Here is a 22,265-nt window from a genome sequence, read left to right on the forward strand (position 1 = left end):
GTCCCCTTCCCTCTGTATGAGCTCCCTTTGTGTGTGTGTGTGTGTCAGACCTGGGTTCAAATTCTATTTAGGGTTTTGAAATGACTTTCAAAGACATTTTGAAGGTAGTAGTTGAATATTGGAATATATTTGGAAATACACTTGAAATGTGTTGGCATGCATTTGAAAATATTTAAATGCACAGTGTATTTTCAAATACAAATATTTAAATCCTCCCCAATTTTTTGAACCAAGGTCTGTGTCGTATTTGGAAAAAAGTATTTATAGGAAGTTATTTGAAAATACTTAAAAATACTTCAAATAGAAGTATGTGATTTGGGGACATTATTTGAAAATACACAGAAAATATGTTTTTAAGTAACTAATAATTAAATATGCATGTATTTGAGCCCAGGTCTTGTGTGTGTGTGTGTGTGTGTGTGTGCGTATACGGGGGGGGGGGGGTACGGTTATCTCACATTAGACAGGCGTTAACAGACCTCCGGGTTGTGTCTGGTCTCCGAAGGATTCATACGCGCAACAGCATCCTTCTCACTTTCCTCAGTGTCCTTCAGACACCACTACTCAAGACTCACTCTCTATTCCTCCTTCTCTCACTCCCTTTTCCCTCTCCCACTTTCTCCTTCTCACTCTTTTCCCTTCTCTTACTCTGCCTCCATCTAGCTCTCTTTCTCCTATCACTCTTTCTCCCTCTTCCCTTCTGTCTCTACATCAGTCTATATCAGTTTAACATGTCATGGAGTTTATTTTCATTGCTTGCTCAGGGATAAGTGTATCAATGTGCTTTTCAATGCAACGCATGGCAGAACATGTTGTACTTCTTGGTATGTCCTCTTGAACAAAGAATACATTGCAGTTGGTACTACACTATAGAGCATTAGACATTCTGCATGAGTATAGTTCAATCCTACCTTCGCCCCACTAAGGTCTCTTCTATCACGATCACTGCTTTCTCTCGGCGTTGTCAATAGTATCCAGAAATAGCTGTGTGGAGATTTGTCTTCAGTCTTCTGTGGTTTTCTGAAGCCCCAAACCATAGTGCACCACCAGTATACTCATCCGTTTAGTAGCGTGTGTTTTAAGGAGGAGGGTATGGACTGTTAAGTAGTGCTCTCCTCTCTTCCCTTCATCCTTCTTAGTTCTTCAAATGAAGTGTGTGTGTGTGTGTGTGTTTTGGCTTAATTGTGTTTTCATTTCTCAGTCAGCTCTGGACAGCTGTGCAGTGACGAACGCTAGCCACCCTCTCTTATCAGCAACCATTAAGAGAAGKGAGAGAGATGGAGRGAGAGAAATCTGTTGTGTGTGTAAAGGAGCAGAATTTGAGTTTACCATGTGTTAATGCTTTATGATTATGCCATGGCTTTCCCTTCGCCGCTGTCTGTCTGTCAGTCCACCAGTCCTGCTGCCAATTATTTCTGTCAAGTTAACAAGCTCCGTATGAAATATGCATGACAGGTGCGCACACACACACACACACACACCTGCTGTGAAACTACTACTGCTGGCTCCAGACAGAGACTGAAGCTAAATAGGCTCTAGGTGTATCAGTTAAAAAATACTTTAAACATATTAGGAAGTGTTCTCCTCAATGCTGTGTGGGCATTCGGATCATTAGCAACCAATCAGGGTTTGTCTGGTCTAGACACAGGTGCTCAGCACTTTACAAACCCACCCGCTGAGTCTGCTATCTAAATGGTACCCTATGTAATGCACTACCTTTGATCAGGGTCCATAGGGCAATGGCTATGTCAGTCACGTGATTTTTAAAATGATGTGTTTTTAAACCATAGACCTCTGTGGAGTTGTTATTTTTGTAGGAGTTTTGTTTTGAGTCCGACCTCAAAGTACAATGAGAGAGGCAAGGTGATAGATGATGTTATCAGGTGTTGATAACTCTGAATTCAACTAACACGTTAGTGTCATAGCGGCACAGTAGGAGAGGGGAGGAAAATCCTTTGCACTAAGCTTCTCTCTGGTGTAGCTAACTAACATCCCCCCCCCGACACACACACACTTTACCTTAGCATATTTTGTCAGGCGTTTCTGCATGGCTACCTAGCCCTAGTTCGTTAATTCTGCTGAATGTGCTCAGAAGAGTTTTCAGACTTTCATCCTCCGAGCTAATTATATTCATGCATTAATGAATATGCCCCGCCTCGCTGACATGGGTGGACAGGGGCRCACTGGCTACTGGGAATGGCTGCCATTTGGGTCTTTGCTCCCTCTGTGACTAGTATGTGTCTGGAGCTGGCCGAGGCTGATAAGCTAGTAGTGCAGCTGTCGCTGTATGAGGCTGGGGAAATGGCTGATGAGCTCATAAGCAAACTTTGACAATCTCAGTACGGACTGAAGCAGTCAGTGATAGTTGAAACCTGAAAATCYACCTTATATTCACAGATCTAGAGTTTGCCCATTAGAAAGAAAAACACTTCTCTTCTGTGAAGAAAGATGACAACGTGCGGAGGAGGACAGTGAAGACCTGGCGTGTTATTGTCTTGTAGTGGCAGATTGCAGATCGTTTTCCATACTGTCCTACACTATACAAACCTTGTATAGTATATAACCACAGTACATCAGACCCTGTTATGGTATATAACCACAAACCACAGGGATAGAATAAACTGTCCAGCTCCCTGCCTCAGCCTAAATCCATAGTGACAAGGCCACAGGAAATCCATGGGGAGGCTCGATGAGACTAAATGACAATAATTAAGACGCATGACAAACGAGCTGTGCTCCCAGCCTATGACAGATCTTCCCTCCACTCCTACTCTCCTCCCTGCCTGCCCACATCGTTAGCTGTAACCTTAAGGATGATCGAACAGTCTATTGTTGCTGACTGACCAGCCCACTGCTATGCCTACGTGTGGCACCGACCAACGAGGGTAAGAAAAATGTGGGATATTCTACCTCCGCTTTTACACAACTCTTAGCAGCAACGTATTGTAATGCGTATACCCCTGAGAGAAATGATAATACCAATGACCCTAATGTAGATCCTCAAGAGTCGTGTATCATTCTAGGCAATTAGTGCAGGCCTACTACTGTGTATATGAGGTTGTTGGACTGTATTTGTGCCATAGAAGTGGATGGCTACTTCGTTAATAATGCATGTTGTACAGAGGCTAATTTGTGTTATTGTTACATCATTGATTTCTCAGATTTTTCTTCCTCACAGGGGCCTCAATCGTGCTGTTTGGGGCCCTCGATTGGCCCCTTGTCCCCATTCATTACTGGGACTGAGAGAAAGAAGGAGAGGGAGAGTGGGGYAGAGAGAGCGTGGGGGAGAGAGCAAAGGTAGAGACAAAAGGCCCCTGTATGTTTGTCCTTTAATGAGGTGTCTGATTGATAACCTGTAGGAGGCCCCTGGCCACTCAGGGGCCCGTGTTATAGAGCTGTCCTCGAGGCCTGGCTAATGAGAAGTGATGGGACTCCAGTGATCTCTCACCCCATTTGACCTGACCTATAGATACTCTCTTCTCTGAGGTTTGCAGATTCCGATGCATAGTACAGAGAAAGGTATACTTGGAATTTGCAATGACTGTGATATGTGGTTGTTTCCCTCCTATTAACCGTAGTTGAATGTACTGACTGTAAGTCACTCTGGATGAGAGTTTCTGCTAAATGACAAAAGTAAGAGTTTGTACGTATTTCTAGGCGCCATATGAGTAACTTCTTATAACTAGAGCAATTGATAGAAATGGTAGATCTTGATTTCACTCAGAAGTATATTTCCATCTGTAAAACCTATAGTAATGCTGTAAAATAACTGTAAAACTGAAAATGGAACGGCCTCCCAAGTGGCGCAGTGGTCTAAGGCACTGCATCGCTGTGCTTGAGGCGTCACAAAAGACCCGGGTTTGATCCCGAGGCCACGTTGCCAGCCTGCCGCGACCGGAAAACCCATGAGGCGGCGCACAATTGGCCCAGCATCGTCCGGGTTAGGGGAGGGTTTGGCAGGCCGAGATGTCCTTGTCCCATCGCGCTCTAGCGACTCCTTGTGGTGGGACGGGCGCAATGCACGCTGACACGGTCGCCAGTTGTACGGTGTTTCCTCCGACACATTGGCGCGGTTGGCTTCCGGGTTAAGCGATCAGTACGTCAAGAAGCAGTGCGGCTTGGCAGGGTCGTGTTTCAGTGGACGCATGGCTCTCGACCTTCACCTCTCCCGCGTCCATACGGGGGTTGCAGCGATGGGACAAGACTGTAACTACCAATTGGATATCACGAAATTGGGGAGAAAAAGGGGTAAAAAGGACCCCCAAAAAATGATTAAACAAAAAAATCTAAAATGGAACAGGATGATAAAGGATAGAGCTGGGACGATAAACTGAAAATCTTCAATGCTGACCATACCGATCACTTATCATAGGCATTTTGCAGATATTGTTCATTACAATAAGCAGCCTATACTAGCGAAATTTATAATGGATTGCGTTTGCMTATATGTGTGATTTGTTAATGGGACAATTGATGTCAATAACCTCAAACTGGTAGTAGTAGTTTAAAGGATAATAAATATAAATACTTCGGTGCACATTGCTATAAACTTATCTTGTATTTATTGTTATCGCATCAATTTAGGCAATTTATTGCGATTTTTGTCCATATCCCCCAGCTCTAATACAGAACCCCTGATATCAGATCAATTACCCATGGTGCTGCACAATTATCAAGAGAGAGAGAACCTATGGACATACACTGGCAAGTGCCTTGATTATTTAAGCCGTGTAAAATGGAAAATAGAAAAGTCTTATAAAGAGTCTCTAAGACCACACCAGGACCCATTAAGTTCTCCGGGCTGCTTTCCCCCTTTTAGTGGCCCTAAGTGTTCACAAGGGTCCTATCCAGTCCCCTCTCCACTCACTGCAATGCTATGGGAAATCTTTGTGTTTATGCAGAGACAGAACTGCTGCTGCTGCCCATGTACGGTCGTAACAAGACTCTAGTCGGCCCTCAATGATTTGCGCTGTATGTATGTATGTATGTATGTATGTATGTGTGTTTGTGGCAAGGGGGGGCAGTTCTGTGGATATCCCATCTTCCCCTTGGGCTCTGGCCTCTCCAGTGAACAACAGACTGTGACAGAGTGAGGAAGAGAGAGAGAGGGGGGGAGGATAGAGCACATGGAGGAGCAGGAGAGAAGGAGGAAGAGGGGAATGGGATGTCTCGGTGTAGACTTTCCCATGGGATGGAACGTCTACTTTTTGCCCCCAATATTTCTTTGAATATCGCTAGCAACAACGGAATCAACAAATTGTAAATGACATATCTACAGTAGAAAATAGGAGAATAAAACTGCTGGTAAGCTTTCTTGACTTGGGCATACATTTTGCCAACATGGCTAACCAAAGTCGATTGACGCACCCGTGRGTCACTTGGTCACTTCATTTTGAATGTTGAATAGCTCACCGTGTATTTATCCTAGAGACTTAGTTTATTGTAGTGGCTGCAGCTCAATCCCGTCTGTCCTCCGTTATAAAGTTTGTACATATGCCATAAATGGCTTTTTCTACACACAAGAGGTTCCAAACAAGAAAATCGTAATTAAATAGTCTGTAAATCCAAAACCGTGTGAGCTACAAACTAATATGTCACCAAACTAATATGACTCCCACAAACACTACAGTGTCGGTTGTTTGGCTCTACGACATCCACAAGCTTTACAGCAGTCATCTGAAGGTAACTCCATACCGACTGGCAAAAGTGCCAAAAATATATAACCTGACCKAAACCTGGGTCTAAACATTGGATCAAAGTTTTCTCATATCTCATAGATATAGGACAGACATTTCAAAACCTTGTTATTTTTGACTGTCTTTTTTGCAATTTATGGACGTTATTCAATGCGTTTCTATGGGCTATCGCAGTTTAGGCCTAATTCAATGTTTTGCCAAAAAATAAATTATACCTGCATGTGTCCTAAAATTCAAAATCAATTGGCTAAATGATACATTTTTTGACCATCTTAAAGCAATTCCATATTTTAGCTCAGTAGATTTTGTGATCTAAGGGATTAGACCTACAAGTTAAACGGCTGCTCTTAGACCTAAATTCAAAATGTTTTCGCTATGTGACGCAGTTCCTTTTGCAGCGATCAAAAATAGCCCAAGATATAGGTTCAAAAACTAGAGATTTTTTTAAAGAAAATTCTCCCCAGTTAGTCTGGTCCCATTGCTGCAACTCTCGCGGACTRAGGAAAGGCGAAGGTCGCACTGCTACTTGACACAACGCCCGCTTAACCCGGAAGCCAGCCGCACCAATGTGTCAGAGGAAACACTGTGCACCTGGTGACCATGTCAGCGTGCATTGTGCCCTGCCCGCCACAGGAGTCGCTAGAGCGCAAAGAACATCCCGGCCGGCCAAACCCTCCCCTAGTCCAGACGACGCTGAGCCAATTGTGCGCAGCCTGCGACAGAGCCTGGACTCYAACCAGGATCTCTAGTGGCACAGCTAGCACTGCGATGCAGTGTCTTAGACCACTGTACCACTTGGGAGGCCTCTCACATGGCCCATTATGTCAGCAAATAGGGTAGACCTAGTTTGAAAGAGAATACAGTTATAAAGGAGAGTGGCTACTTACTTGACTTGAGCTACATTTTGCATAACTGGATGATTCTACAGAGCAGGATGATTTGCAAGCAGAGTAAAATACATGTGTTATCAGTATTTATTTCCAGTCGTTGTCGGATTCTAAACAAGCCTATCATATTTAGGAAGTTAAGGACAACTGCGCTTTGCGTCAAAGCCCATATAACRTAGTCTACAGGCTATTTAATCGAGACCACAAATATAGGCGTACTTGATCTCGCACGCCCAACAAAATATAATATTGGTAGGCTGCTGAACGTAAATCAGCAAGAATTAGGTTATTTGATTTGGTGAATATTGCGACAGAGGGGATTTTAACACACTAACGAATAGKCTACAAAACAAAAGACAACCTTTTCGAAATAATCTTTCATAACTTTGATAGGAGCAGGCAGACATAAATAAATGTGTTATCAATATTGATTTCCAGTCAGTCGGGGCCTAACCCAGCCTATTATATTTAGAAGTTCATTTCCATGGAAAGACAGGCTACAGGCTATTTAAGTGAGACCACGCATAGCTGCATTTGACCTCGCACGCCCAACACGAAAGGAGAGGTAGGTTACTGAACTTGAAGCAGAATTATCCTATGAGAGTGTGTGAATAGTATGACAGAGGTGCTTTAATACAATAGTTAACACATACCAAACAGAAAGACAACCGTTCTAAATAATCTGTGGCGCGAAGAAATATTTTCATCCCAAAGTTGTCTGTCTGACCGCCCACTCCCGCTGCGCAGCATGAAAAATGTAGACTGTGCCGCAATGCTCTCTGTCGGGGCCCGCGGGATGCCCTCGGGAAAGCGGCTCTCTAGCCCAGAGCAGAGAAACAATAGCATGCTGTTCAGGTGGCATGATAGAGCATATCTTTGCTGTGTCTCCCTCTTTTCTCCCCCGTGTCTACCCCCTCCCCCACATCTTCCCCATGGTTCCTCAGTATTCCACTCATGTTCCTCTGCCATGTCATTCCTCTGAGACTGTCAGAAAGAGAGCGGGAGGGAGGGGGCTGGGGATTGATGGATGGAGGGAAAAGGGGGGTTGAAAGGAGGGTGGGAGAGCAAGAGGGCGGGATGGCTGGGGGGAGGAGGAATGCTTTGTTGATCCCACCAGTTTCCTCTCCTCTTTCCTCCCCTCCACCTCTCACCTCTCTCCACCTCATCAGACCAATGTAAAACAAGACCAATTAACTCCTGAAACAGTGTTGTGTGTCTTTGTACGTGTTTCTGTCAACACTGATCCTGACAAGCCCCGGTCTGATCAGCCTCTATCTGCATGTCTCGGTGGGGAATAAACCAACTCTACCACTCCTTCAGATGACTCCCAACAACATCACACACAGCCAGGCTACATGAACTATGTTACACTGTATGACCTCCACACCATAACAGTCATCCTGGTAACAGAGAGCCTATACGAGGCCATTCGAGACTACATTTCCAATGACATTTGTAAGACCTGATGTAGTCTTGCAAACCTTYCGAGGTTTCATGATATATTATGATGATTATGATTATGATTATGATACATTCATGATATATTATGTGAAGCTTTAAGTCATGTTTATAACAACCCAATGTAGGCATTAGTATGCTTTCAAATTAAATGTTACCGGTGTTACTGTATGTGTTTTAACTTGAATATGGGGTCATCTTTGGGTTTCAAAATATACTGAACAAAAATCGAAACAATTTCAAAGATTTTACTGAGTTACAGTTCATATAAGGAAATGTGTCAATTTTAAATGCATTCATTAGGCCCTAATCTATGGTTTCACATGATTGGGCAGGGATGCTGGCCTGYGAGGGCATAGGCCCAACCACTGGGGAGCCAGGCCCAGCCAATCATAATTTGTTTTTCCCCACAAAAGGGCTTTATTACAGACAAGTACTCCAGTTTCATCATCTGTCCGTGTGGCTGGGCTCAGACGATCCTGCAGGTGAAGAAACTGGATGTGGATGTTCTGGGCTGGCGTGGTTACAAATRGTCTGCGGTTGTAAGGCCGTTTGGACGTACTGCCAAATTCTCTAAAATTATGTTGAAGGTGGCTTATGGTAGAGAAATTAACATTAAATTATCTGGCAACAGCTCTGGTGCACATTCCTGCAGTCAACATGCCAATTGCATGCTCCCTCCAAAATTTGAGACATTTGTGTCATTGTGTTGTGACAGCTGTACATTTTAGAGTGGCCTTTTGTCCCCGGCACAAGGTGCACCTGGGTAATGATCATGCTTTTTTCCCCCCAGCGTCTTTATATGCCACATCTGTCAGGTGGATGGATTATTGTGGCAAATGAGCAATTCTCAGTAAGAGGGATGTAAGCACATTTGTGCACAAAGTTGGAGAGAAATGAGCTTTTTGTGCATATGTAAAGTTACTGGGATCTTTTATTTCAGCTCATGAAACATGGGACCAACACTTTATATTTTTATTCACTATAATTAGTGTACTACGTTTCCAAACACATCTTTATCATATTGCCTTGGCCTACACCCTAGCAATTGTTCATACAGTTCCTATCCCTCCTCTTTAGTGACTCCCTTGATCCAAAACACTCCATCATTCATTTGGGGGTATTATTCTCCTCGGATTGATTTTTTTTTTATGACACAATGGATTGTCTCTTCCTCTCTGCATCCCCTTCCTCTAAATCATCCATCAGTGGGGCGAGAGCTACAATTATGCAGAAACACAGTGGCTTGTTATGACACTACTGAGTGCTGCGCCCCACTGCATGTTATTGACWAAATGAGTAAACCCGCTCTTTTAAGCAGCTCCCTCCATCAGTCACCCTCCCCTTCTCCATTCCACTAGATCCCTGCTCTCTTATATACTCAAACACATGCCTCTTTTCCTCTTGTGTGTCTCTCTCTCTTTCATTCTTACCTGATTTCTCTATTAGTTGAGTAATATACCGGTAAAACAGCGTAGGCCATGTGAATGCATTCCAATGGTAATGCTGTGGCTRTATGCCGGAGTCTGTCCCTGCTCTTGGTCATGGTAGCGAAATGGTTTCGATGTCCAAGTAGAAAGAGAACTATATCTCTTAGGACCCTGGTTCTTCCAGACACTGGGGGCCCCCAGGGGCCAGTGGAGTGGCTCCTAGCCCCCAGCCAACCCCCTTCTCCTGGGCCAACGCACCACGCCTGGCTGGGCAGCAGCTCTGGAGGAAGGGGGGGACAACTGCTCCCAAGCCCCAGGAGGGGGGCCTGACACTGGGCCAAACACAGAGAGATGTGCCTGTAGAGCTAGAAGATTCCAGGTTCTTCCATCACAGTGACAGACAGGGGATGACAGAATCTAGACTCCATTTTTGATTTGTAGATACTTTATGGATAAGTAGTGGGAAGAAAATTCAAAGGGATGACATGTTAACGAACCATCATTTAAAAGAAATAAAAAGTGCACTATCCAAAGTTGAGTTTGGCCACACTTAAACCAACATCTTGGTGTTCTATTTGAAGGTGTGTGTGTGTGTGTGTGGGGGGGGGGGTTCTGTCCGTCATCCAGATGGTTACGGCGTTAACCCTCACAGTAGGGGTTAGTTAGAGCAAGAAGCCGCAACAGAATTTTGTTTATGCTGATAGACAGTAAAAATATCGCTCTGTCAAAAGTGAAATATTAACTATCTACATTATTAATGAAAAATGTGTTTGATTTATGCAGCGTGAGAGTCAGTCAACACCTTTGGGTGTGTGCGTGTGAGAAGCTCTGCATGGCTATATCTCAAATTTCTTTATTAGAATTGAACTTCTTCCTTAAAGCTAATCAGACTCTTGACATTTTCCTAATCTGCAATTATGACTATTTCTGAAATGGCACTCTTCATTTACCCTCAACAAGTGGGATGCAGGCCAGGCAGTAACATGCACTCAGCTGTCTCCTGTCCGTCAACCTGCTCTTTACCGTTCCTCCTCTCTTTACCTCTCTCCAGACAGTTGTTTACAACCTCTCTTTTCATCGATGGCCTCCGTTCCTTCTTGTTCTTCTCATGCCCCCACTACCCCTCTCTATGTATCCCTCTCTTTCTCTATCTTCTGCACTCTTTCCCTCTTCTCTCTCTCTCTCGCCCTCTGTCACTTTGCTCAGCCCCATGGGTGGCTCTCCCTTACAGAGAGTGAAAGAGCAGTGGACTGGAAAGGACTGTTCCTCCCTCTTCCCTTCCCTCTCTTTTTCTCCCTAGCCAGAGCGGCCCAGTTCTAAGATAATTGTCTCTGTGTATTCCCTGTTCTTCTGCAGGATAATCCCCAACTGGGGCTGTTTAGCCTCACATAGATAGTGTTTCCCCATCTCTCTCTCTCTCTCTCTCTCTCTCTCTCTCTCTCTCTCTCTCTCTTTCATCTGTCTTTTGATTATGTCCTATTTATTTAGCCCTGTTTATTAAAAATGGGTATAAATGCTGTAATGACGTTTAATTAATTGTTAGACTAATAAGAGGTTGAATTAAATACTGTACATGTTTGATGCAACACGAGAGAATAGTCAGGACAAGAGATGTGTAGCTGTGCATGAATGCATACGTAGGGTATGTAACACAAATCCCTGTTTCTTCTCCTACCACAGTCTGTACGGCCGACACATGCAGGCCAACCCCGAGCCTCCGAAGAAGAACAACGACAAAACCAAAAAGATCAGCCGCAAGCCCCTGGCCGCCAAAAACAAATGAGAGAGAGGAGGATGAGAAGGATGAAGAGGAGGAGGAGCTGACCGCTTGTTTGCCCCTTTTTTTTAATGTATTTATCAGAGGAACACAGAACTACATTTTATACTGCTCTATGTTCAGGATGTCACACTAGTGTTAGAATGGTAGGCCACCATGCATCTTTATTCAACAGCCACAGAGGCCGATTTTATTACAGCACCCTTTTAAGCAGACCAAAGGACTGATTCAGTCAACCCATCCTCTTCAAACCAATTCATAAAGCGTCTTTTATTAACTTTTCTCAGACAGTGTGATTTTAAACCATCAGCAATTTGTTTCTTAACTTAATTTGGAAGATAAATCATTTCCCAAGCCATATCTGTAGTGGTGAAGTCGTTATACAGGTTGACGGGCTCTGGCCCCTGTGGTCCCACAGTAACTGAATTAGCTTGTCCTGGCGGGGGAGACTATTGTGAAACAATGCTAATTTGTGTAGCTATCTGCCGACACAAAACGCCTTGTAGAGTAACCACCAGAGAGACGGCATTAGCTTCACCCCGCGTTTGATTTGATCCAGCTTACCAGAGAGCGAGACGAAAAGGGTGAGGGGAGGACGCCGGGTGAGGGAGGAGATTGGGGGGGGGGGTGTAGGAAGGAGAGCAGGCCATTTTGGAGAGAGGGGATGAGGGAGAGTGAGGAGAGAGGAGTAGGCCATTTGAAGATGGTCATATCCGACCCCTCCAGCACTCCCTGGTGACTCCTTGTCTCCACTGTAGTGAGACAGGTTGTGTAAAGGCAGCCGCTGCAGCCCGAGTGGATGGAGGGATTTTAGACGGCTTTAAAGGGTCTTAACTGCATCTGTTGTATCCTGCCCTCGAGGGGAGTAGAGGGGTATAAAGTCACTGACTGTTACCTTTTCCTGCATTTGCTCTTCTTACAGTCTTGTTTTCTAACACAGGGATATGTATCCTCACTGTCTCTTGTGGTCAATTGTACATGTTCGCTGTCTACGAGCTATGGGAGCCAGCAGTGGCCAAAATGCCCACAGAGCTCATTTTTTATAAAGGATAACAAGTAGCTTTCAACAATGGGGTGGCCGTGTACCTTAGATATCAGTCATATGGGACATAACACTGAAACAATATGGCGTCCTAAAGTTGCAATCCATTATAGTCTGGTACGGTGCTCGGTCATAATCCACTTTGTAAAACCGTTGTCCAAGTCTTTTCAATGGAGATACTGGAGTATTTTGATTGTTCCATTTTGTCAAGTGACTTTGAAATACATCTACATCTGCAACTATCTGGGACAAGCCATAGAATAGCCATTGATAGCCTGAGTCTTTACTGAAAGTGTTATTTATAAACGTGCCTCGGAAACACACGCTTCCTGACAACTGTCCTTAACATTTCAGCTTAATAATGTCAATGAAAAGAATGTACTCCTTTTTGTTGTGCTTTTATCAAGCCATGCGCCAGATGCCACAATATACTGTACGTTACATGTGTTCTGTTTTCAATATTTTAAATAAAGCAATCCATTTGGTTTGAGTTTAGATTTTGGTCCAAATCTGCTGTCTAATTTRGATAACCCGTATGGTGTGGTGTCTAGGAGAGTTAAACACTGAACTTGTGGACACACAGCAAGTCAGGCAGGGAGATCACACACCCTAAGACGGCCATGTCACGCCTCACACACCTGTCCTACACACACACCTCCCCTGTTGTCATGACGGCGGGTGGAGGGAGGCGATGAGATCTCCTTAGAACTGACCTTTCAGCGGTGTCTCCTGGTAACCAGCTGATGACTCTTAGGATGGTGTGTGTGCGTGCGGGTGTGTCAGTTGGCCACCGTGGGGCTGCCTGTCCTGCTCGTTCACACACCACGCTCACAAGCACAGCGGGCACATCTGTCCATCTCTTAGAACCGACGCAACAACTCAGAAGATGGAGCTGGAGACCTGACACGCATCCACACACACATACCACTCACCTCGCCCCATTGTGCCAGCATAGCCCTTACCCATTCCTCCTCAGTGCTACTCTCGATCTGTCTCTCTCTCTCTCTCTCTCTCTCACTCATACCTGTCTCCAAACACTGTCTACGCTACCTTCTCCCGTTCCTCATTAACACCAGTAAATCATCCTCTTCTCCTTATCCAAACATCTCATCACTCAGGCTGTGGATGAACACAGGGGACAATCTCCCTCTCCAATCTACTCTCTGCCCCATTGTCTTCTAACTGGTGGCATCACTTCTACACGACGCTTGTCCCTCAACCAACAGTAAAGATGGATTCGTCACGCTATCCGACGTACGACAATGCCCTCTGCCRTCTATGCTCTTCCTCCTCCATCCTTCTCTTCACTCTACAATACTCTCTGCACTCTATGCTCTTCCTCCTCCATCCTTCTCTTCACTCTACAATACTCTCTGGCCGTTATGCTCTTCCTTCCTCCTACTCCTTCAGTCTGGCCAGAGGGTTTAATCTGATCGCTCAAAAAATCTGAACAATTACAAGTCCAAAACAGGGTGTGGTTTTTAAACTTTGCAAAAGGTATTGGCAATTCATTACTGTCTGAGAGTTTCGAACCAATCCATCTATTTGTGGATCTAGAATAATGGCAACTTGACCCATTCTCTACAGCGGTTCAATTGTGTTGTCAGCCTCCATTAGAATGGGAGGACTGGCCTGAGAAATGGAGCTCGTCAAGGGAAATGCATCATTATGCGAACGGTAGATCAGTCAACGACAACAATGAATCTATGACCTTTTCCAACTATTGTTGTTTTAAGTTAAAACTTCACAATGCTGCATTGGAATAGATTTGATTCTGGCCCCCTCTTTGATTTTGGTAAAAGTCATTACCTCAATGTTTTGTTTTTTAAGCTCGTTTTTATTTCCTCTCTGCTACTCCTTCCTTTAAACAGATGTTATTCCTTCGTTCCTTCTTCTCAATTCATCTCACGGCCTCAAGGACACAATAGGTCCCCAGCTAACCAAGGCCATTGATTTTCACTGGGTGATTTATAGGGTCCAGTGTGTGTTAGGGTAGACTTGATTGGCTAGGGAACCTGCTCTATGCCACCTTAATGGGTGAAGAGGGGGAGATGGCATATGGCCGATTGGTGCCTACAGGCACCTATGCCACCCAGACCATGCCAATCTATAGAATATGAGTACCAGAGAACGTGTGTGTGCGTGCGCAAAATTGGTCTTGGGTGGCCTTAAACAGTGAAATATTGTCACAGCCACCTTTTTGGTCCCAGCGCTACGTTAAAGCTCTTCAGACAGGACGTGCTGCTTTTATGCATCTAGCAAATCGTTATCCCTATGACCTGCAGTCTGCGCACAGAGGAGTGCGCAGTGTGCAGGGCTTTGCGCACATCCAAGTGCAACACAGCAATCGTGTTTGTGGTAACAACCTGTTGAACGTGTGAAAGGAGCGTAAAGAATATCACCTAAACTGTTCAAATGTATACCTGATATTTACCTTGGATACCAGGGCCAAGCAGCAATAAGCTACATTAAGATATAGTTTGTGCTTACCACAGCAATGTGCTATAATTTATCTTCTGCTGTTATGATATTGACAGAAGTGTCATTATAATGATCGCCCTGTTACCTTCGAAGCTCATTGTCAGGGACTTGTATAATGTATCAACTAAGTGGTCTCAATAATATTGGATTTTTTTGAGCGGTATAATAACCCAGTATAATAACCCGGAACCATGGTTTGATTTAAAGGACATAAGAGTCCGCGACCAGCGATTGCCTTCTCGTGGCTCCTGATGTCCTAGTTTGAGTTACAGGAATGTAACCATGTATTAATCATGTTTACGTGTAAATCATAAGTGCTGTATTGATTGTAGTCTAAAGAAACATATAGAGATGTTGCCACATAGCCCTGAGTAGACGCTAAAGTAAAACAATCCAACGTGTCTAAGTTTGAAACATTTCTCATGTATATCCTCTAAAGCAGTGATTAATGCATTTTTGTCCAAGGCCTGATTGCATCCCTCCAAGCCTCTCCTACTCTGGTCCTAGTGATGCCAAATCTGAGTTTTGGACCGAGCGAGATATCAAGATAACGGAATGGGTGGTGTTACTTTGCACTAGATTTCCATCTTTTATAAGACGGTGCACTGTCTTACCCTCCCTCTCTGTTCTTTCTTCTCTCTCTGTGCAGTGCAGAGTACTGCGCATACAACTCTGTAAGCTACGCGCTCTGATCAGTGGCACTCCGCTCTCCACACAGGGCTTAATGACATTACCAGCGGTTTATAGAGTCGTGCTTACACCTGATATGCTGCTTTTCTTTAACCAACTCTGGACTGTGTACACAGTGGTAGACTTTTAGACCAGTTGGCTTTGGATATAAGCTGTGGAGCGTTGGAGAATAAAGGAGAGGAAGGAGTGCGTTCTCCCACCGAAGTGTTTTTTTTGTGCTACGCGTCCACACGTGGCTGCTTACAGCAGGGCTTTAAAGTACAGCCGCCACCTCACAGAGATGCTGAAGACAGTGTTTTTTTTTAAGCACTGACGACTTAAAGCGCGAGCAGCCAGGAAAAGGGCTGAACTTTCCGATTCGGTGAGACTTAAATAAGCAAACATCAGCACAAAAAGTAAAGAGCGGAAAGAAGAAAAAAACAGACGCGCAGGGGGCTTGGCCCAAAGAAGTTCATTACCATTAACTTACCAACAAACCAATATTGGCTGTATATTTTTTTCTTTTTAAAAGCGTACCTCATCAACCACCAAGATTTCACCCAAAAGCAGACAGGAGGATCGCCCTGCGCTGACGAGACTGGTCGGCAGGAAGCGGCTAATAGCGGCTGGAGTGCTTGGAGTCGTCATGGTGTTAGTGCTGGTGATTCTGATCCCAGTTCTGGTTAACTCCGCTGGAACTTCAGCGCACTATGAGATGCTGGGAACCTGCAGGATGGTATGTGATCCATATGGAACCAAGTCACCGACCGCTACGGCAGACACGGTGCGAGCGGACAACAGCCTCATGCAGTCTTTACCAACTTTTATAACAGGTCCGAAAGGAGAACCGGGCCGCCCGGGGAAGGCTGGACCCAGAGGCATCCCAGGTGATCAGGGCCCGCCCGGTCCGATGGGGCCACCCGGGGAGAAGGGGGAACCGGGGAGGCCTGGACTACCGGGGCCACCGGGACCCAATGCCGCGGCAGGGGCTATCAGCGCGGCTACGTACAGCACCGTCCCCAAAATCGCGTTTTACGCAGGCCTTAAAAAACAGCACGAGGGCTACGAGGTGCTGAAATTCGACGACGTGGTCACTAATCTGGGGAACCATTACGACCCCACAACAGGGAAGTTTACCTGCTCCATACCTGGGATATACTTCTTCACTTATCACGTCCTGATGCGTGGAGGGGACGGAACCAGCATGTGGGCAGATCTCTGCAAAAACAATCAGGTATGGACCGGTGCACAAAGAATTACGCACACACTGAGGCACATATTGTTGTAGCCTTTGTGTGTTTATTGGCAAATATAGTTTCAACGTTTGTCACTTGTCACTGAACTGGCGTTCCAGTGATCTCTTTTTTGTTTCATGGGAAAATAAGTAGTAACCGAAAAGTGACCAAATGCATAAACCATTAAAATAGACATTGCTCAACATGATAAATATAATGCTATTAGCTTATTTCATGAGTGTAGCTGAAGTCAGTTTTACGCATGTATGAATGTTTCAATTTAAAGAATCACTCCAGCATATATAGTAGCCTATAGGCGAAAGCCAGGCGACAATAAAACGAAAGTGACACTTTTACCCACTCAAACATTGCGTTGAACTTCCTCAGTCATGCCCGTGTGCGCGCTGACAGGAGGCGTATGGATGCTTGATTGAAGATGCCGGGTGTTGGGTGTAATTGATGTAAACGGGGAAAAAATTGCGGGACAGCGCTATTAGGACAATGGACCTGAGGCAAAGATTGTCCATTGTTATCAAAATACATTTTCAACACTAATTGGGTTAATGAATTGACATTGGGTTGACATTCAATTTTTCCTAAGACTGGATGATTGAGTTTAACGAAACGGAAACAAATCTCTATTTTACTTTTCACACCAATTAGAAGTTTTTTTTTAAAGGCCAAATAATAAAATGTATTATACCCGTTCCTGTCTTTGTGACTTGATTACATTATGCTAAATCTGATAGAAGATCATCATAACAATTGTTTATTATTTTCATTACAAGTAAAAAAAAAAAAAAAAAAAAAAAATAGGCCTATCATATTTTTTTTTACAAAAAGCATTATTGTCAGTATTATTATAAAATCCTTAATCATAATATGATTAGAATATGTAGATGTAGCAATATTTTGTTACTCACACTGTACATGGCTACAAATCATATTTGATCTCCTTTTTCAACAGTGCTTCAACGATCAGAATTTACAGAATCTGCTCATAATACTAGCTGCTGTCAGAGAGCACATCTAATCCCTATTCCCTCGGGACATCCCGTGTCACCAAGCCACTGTTAGTCTCCTCGACTCACAGAGCCCGCTTCGCCATGCGCACCCCCCTGTCAACGGCTACTGCGCTCGGTGTACCGGGCGACCAGGCAGCCACTTAGGCTGAAGCCCGGAGCTCATTCTGCACAACACAGCTACAGTACGGGCCAATCAGTTCACAGCACAGACAGACAGGTTCATCTGAAGCAAAAACTGTACTTTTGGGTAAAAAAAAAGAAAAAATAACCAAGACTCTGCCAAGAGGCTCTGTGTTTTGTTTTTATTGTCACATCCAGTGTTTGAAAACAGCATGCTGAGCTGAGGACTAGTAGAGGTCAAGCGTGAGCTCAAGCAGAAATAAACAATTACAAATAATAAAATAAATACTTTATTTATTCACTCGCTCAGATAATTAAAATTATTTTGATTACACTAAAATATGCCTTTAGGCACGAGCGTTTACAGTATAATTTAAAAATAAAGTCGTCTTAAATAATTCAGATGTTATTCATGATTTTATTATAGTGAATTAACAGGGCTTGCTGTGCATGCCTTTAATGGCATTTAAAGGTTGTTCTCCATTTGAATCTCCACACACAGAACATCAAAATAGTGTTATGCAAACAGTGGATTTATACCAAATCCCCTAATTTACAGTCTCATGTTACACCTTACAGAAGGTGTCTTGAGGAGACTCATTTGAATAAACAACAGCCCACAATTCCCTGCTATGTTTCACTTTCTAGATCGTAATGATATTCATGTTCATCAATCAATGAAGACTGATGATTAGGCTAATTAGGGCGATATTGCGGAACAATTTCTGGTTGATGACAGGTCTGGATAGGTGTAGCCTAATTGGGCTTAGGCCTATCCTTCATATAGACGTTTACCATCCCTTTCTCTGTGTGATGTTGATATAACGTTTTTATTGGTTGTTTTAATTCATTGTGGTATTTTGTTATCTAGCTCAAATAGTTGTTTTAGCAATAGTTAGGGTCAGAATGCAGAATTCAAGGTTCTTCCTGACACTCAAGCCTGGGTAGTTAGGTAGTCTGGGTACTTAGGGTCAGAATGCAGAATTCAAGGCTCTTCCTGATTTTGAAATCTTCCTGACAAGCCTCTGGTGTCCGGGTAGGCCTGTTGTGTAGTGGAGCTGTGCATGGGGCTGAAACAGTTATCTCCTCTTCTTTATAATCTACATCGGAAGCAAGACCAAGGCAAGACCAAGGCCTACCCTATGACTCTAATATGTTGTTTTTAGAAGAGTGAGCAGTCCACTACATTACTGCAATTTGGAGTCATAAACATTAGATTATGTACACATGTTGTATAAAAACTCCCCAGAAGGCAATTCAATTAAGTTGCATACTGACATAAAAGGAATCATTAATATCATTTGCATTAAACATTTATGAAACTAAAGATAATGTTCTTGTAAAAATTGAAGCAAACTTGTTAGTGTTAATTCCACAGAATATTTTAAGTTAACTAATTACTGAAACATTGCTAGTCTGGCAACCTTCAGGGGGGAGAACCTGTTATGGGACTCCAATGAGAAACCTTGGGTTAAGGTGCTGATTCTATTCCATTCAATATGCCTTTAATTATCCACTCAAGGGAAATTAAGAAAGGCATATTGCATATCAACATGACTATTCTCCTCTAGGCTTGAGCCAGTGCCACAGTGAGTTGATGACAGTTAACTATATACACCTGTCTCCATTACCCTGTAGGTTTGAGCCGATGCCATGTGTTCATGATAACAAACTGTGTCTCCATACATTCCCCTCTAGGTTCAAGACAGTGCTAACTGTACCCATTACTCCATTCCCTTGTAGGTTGGAGCCAGTGTTAACTAATTATATACATGAACTAACTATGTAAACATGTCTCCATCCCTCTAGGTTCGAGCCAGTGCCATAGCCCAGGACGCTGACCAGAACTATGATTATGCCAGTAACAGTGCCGTGCTGCATCTGGAGCCTGGAGACGAGGTCTACATCAAACTGGACGGGGGCAAAGCCCACGGGGGCAACAACAACAAGTACAGCACCTTCTCTGGATTCATCATCTACGCAGATTAGCTAACAGACCTAGCCTCAACCCTCAGTCAACCTACAGCCTCACCTCTCAATCATACGGAACACCCTCTCCATGATCTGTCCTATAGTAACTATAGTAACTATAGGCCCTAGTTACTAAAGTTACTATAGTGACTAATACTATATTTGAGAGTTGAGGCTATAGGACCTAGCCTCAACTCTCAGTCCTCCCTACAACCTCAACCCTCAGTCACCTACTTACAGAACACCCTCTCCATCTATATGATCTAGCCTCAACTTTCAACCCTCAGTCATCTAATATCGCAAGCTCCCCCCATKCCCCCCCCCCCCCCCCCTCGATTGGATGGAATGCTGTTGAGGGTGGGTGTTTCTCAACGACAGAGTAATTGAGTTTTGTCCAATCCTGCTACTGGATCCAAAACTGCCTGAGGGAACTGCCTGTGTGTAAAGAAAATTAAAGAGGATTGAAGAAGAAGAGTTACAGAAGGAAAATGTCAAAACATAAATTGTAAGTCAAACAGAAGTGCTGGCCTTCATTATTCTACCACCAAAGCAGTAAACTAGTGTACATCTTTGTTCGTGTAGCTATATAAACGAAGCCTAATCGTGTGATGATGAGAGTTTTTATGAACACAGAACCAGATGATTGTTTGCAATAACCCACATAAACAAACCATAATTGTCCTTGCTGTGCGTGACGTGTTAAAACCTAAGGCAATACAATACTTTCTGAGGGTTGCCAAGCAACTCGGATGCTTACATGTTGGAGAAAGGTTGGTTGTGTTGTAGGGTTGTAGGGAGAGGGGGGACGATGACATCATCTTAAATCTGGTTTCAGTTCATGGTCGGGAATGGACTGTGTATATGGTGAAGTCCCTACTAGCTCTATAAATAGTCATTCCTTTCCCTTATTAATTAAGTAGACTTTAAGGCCTTATAAAAAATACCTTCAACATCATATTTAAAGGGATAGTTCCTTTATGGCAGAGCTGCTCTCTTATGGTTATAGCAGACACAGCCTTTTTGTTTACAAAAGGTAGACATGGTTTCTACACATTTTTAGAAAAAAAGGTGCTATCTAGATCCTAAAAGAGTTATTTGACTGTCCCAATAGGAGAACCCTTTGGAGAACCCTTTTTGGTTCAAGGTAGAACCCTTTTGGGTTCCATGTAGAACGGGTTCTAGTTGGAACAAAAAATGGTTCTAGTTGGAACCAAAAAGGGTTCTACCTGGAACCACAAAGGGTTCTCCTACGGGGACTGCTGACAAACCCCTTTGGAACCCTTTTTTCTAAGTGTACAGTATGTATACTTTTTCTGAAGGTCAAACCTAGACTGTTTAGTGGTTAAGTCCACTTAGCCCACCTTGTTTTACACTAGATGAATCATCGAGTGCTGTGTAGGAGTGACGCTACCTGACGTGAAACAATGCTTAGCCCCATTAGTTCAACACAACAGTGTGAAGTTACAGTATTGGAATGCTACTGGAAGAAAGCACTATGCAGAACTACGAGTATGGCTACTATGTAAATGTATATGTATGTATCCTAAAGAAAGTTTAACAAGAATGTGGATAGCACCACTGAATTATTGTGTAAATATTGTAGTGATTATGAAATTGTTCTTATTTTTCGCCCCTATAAATGTACAAAAATGTTGAAAGAAAGAGCACAGGTTGGATAACCTACCGCTTCGTATTAGAACCATAGTCTAACTTAATGGGACATGCAGTACCAGTCCTATACCTACTGATATGTGTGTGACTATGTCTGCGTCTGAAATGGCACCCTATTCCCTATATAGTGCACAGCTTTTGATCTGAACCCTATGGGCCCTTGTCAAAAGTAGTGCACTATATAGAGAATAGGGTACCATTTCAGACAGAGGCTATTAGATCAGGACACGTTCTTCTATTGTATTCCCTGGACACACTTCACCTGTGTACTGTTTACTCAAATCATGTTGCCATTAAATGGACAAATCTAATCAGATGATCAGATTCCTGTCTCTATTTATTTTTCTGATTAGTAATATGTATTATACAACCATTAAAACAACTGTCTGGATGGGTGCTCAGTCCTCGCTGGGTTGTTTGTTTGTGGTTGGTTGGAGGGGAAAAGGAGTCTCCTCAAACTTTAATCAGATAGAATGTCAATGTTTCAACTCACTAAACTTTCTGTCTGTGAAGGGTGGTTGGTTACACAGGAGAGTAAAGTCACTGAAGTGTTCAGTCGATTTTAAGTAAAGGCATCCTCACATGTAATTCCTGCACAGTAATTGTGCAAGTCTTGTAGAACTCAGAACATGAGCTTCCACAGTTCAGCCACAGTGTTTCTCCTCCAGGAGGTCTCACAGTATGACAACTGATGTAGCCAGTTCTTAAAGAAACGATTCAACCCACACTTTCCTCAGTGGTTGAATTGTTCCCCATCTGTGCCTCTTGGGAGTGAATGGAAAATTCTGGTACACCAAGTTCTG

At 43.6% G+C, this 22,265-nt stretch overlaps 2 protein-coding genes across 2 annotated transcripts in view; both read left to right on the top strand.

Annotated features, from left to right (window-relative positions):
* rsu1 (Ras suppressor protein 1) overlaps positions 1-11,837 on the top strand; it is a 31,038-nt gene extending 19,201 nt beyond the window's left edge. The window contains exon 9 of the mRNA XM_024000196.2: positions 11,152-11,837. Coding sequence (XP_023855964.1) covers positions 11,152-11,254 — 103 coding nt within the window. The 3' untranslated portion in view covers positions 11,255-11,837. The remainder of the gene's footprint in view (positions 1-11,151) is intronic.
* A 3,573-nt stretch (positions 11,838-15,410) lies between these two features.
* On the top strand, positions 15,411-21,781 carry c1ql3a (complement component 1, q subcomponent-like 3a). Its single transcript, XM_023999612.2, has 2 exons — positions 15,411-16,674; positions 19,630-21,781. Exons 1-2 carry the CDS (start codon positions 16,087-16,089, stop codon positions 19,807-19,809), a joined length of 768 nt encoding a protein of 255 aa, XP_023855380.1. The 5' UTR covers positions 15,411-16,086; the 3' UTR covers positions 19,810-21,781.
* The last annotated feature ends 484 nt before the right edge of the window (positions 21,782-22,265 follow it).

The sequence above is a fragment of the Salvelinus sp. IW2-2015 genome, linkage group LG14 (genome assembly GCF_002910315.2).
Source record: "Salvelinus sp. IW2-2015 linkage group LG14, ASM291031v2, whole genome shotgun sequence".
NCBI lineage: Eukaryota > Metazoa > Chordata > Actinopteri > Salmoniformes > Salmonidae > Salvelinus > Salvelinus sp. IW2-2015.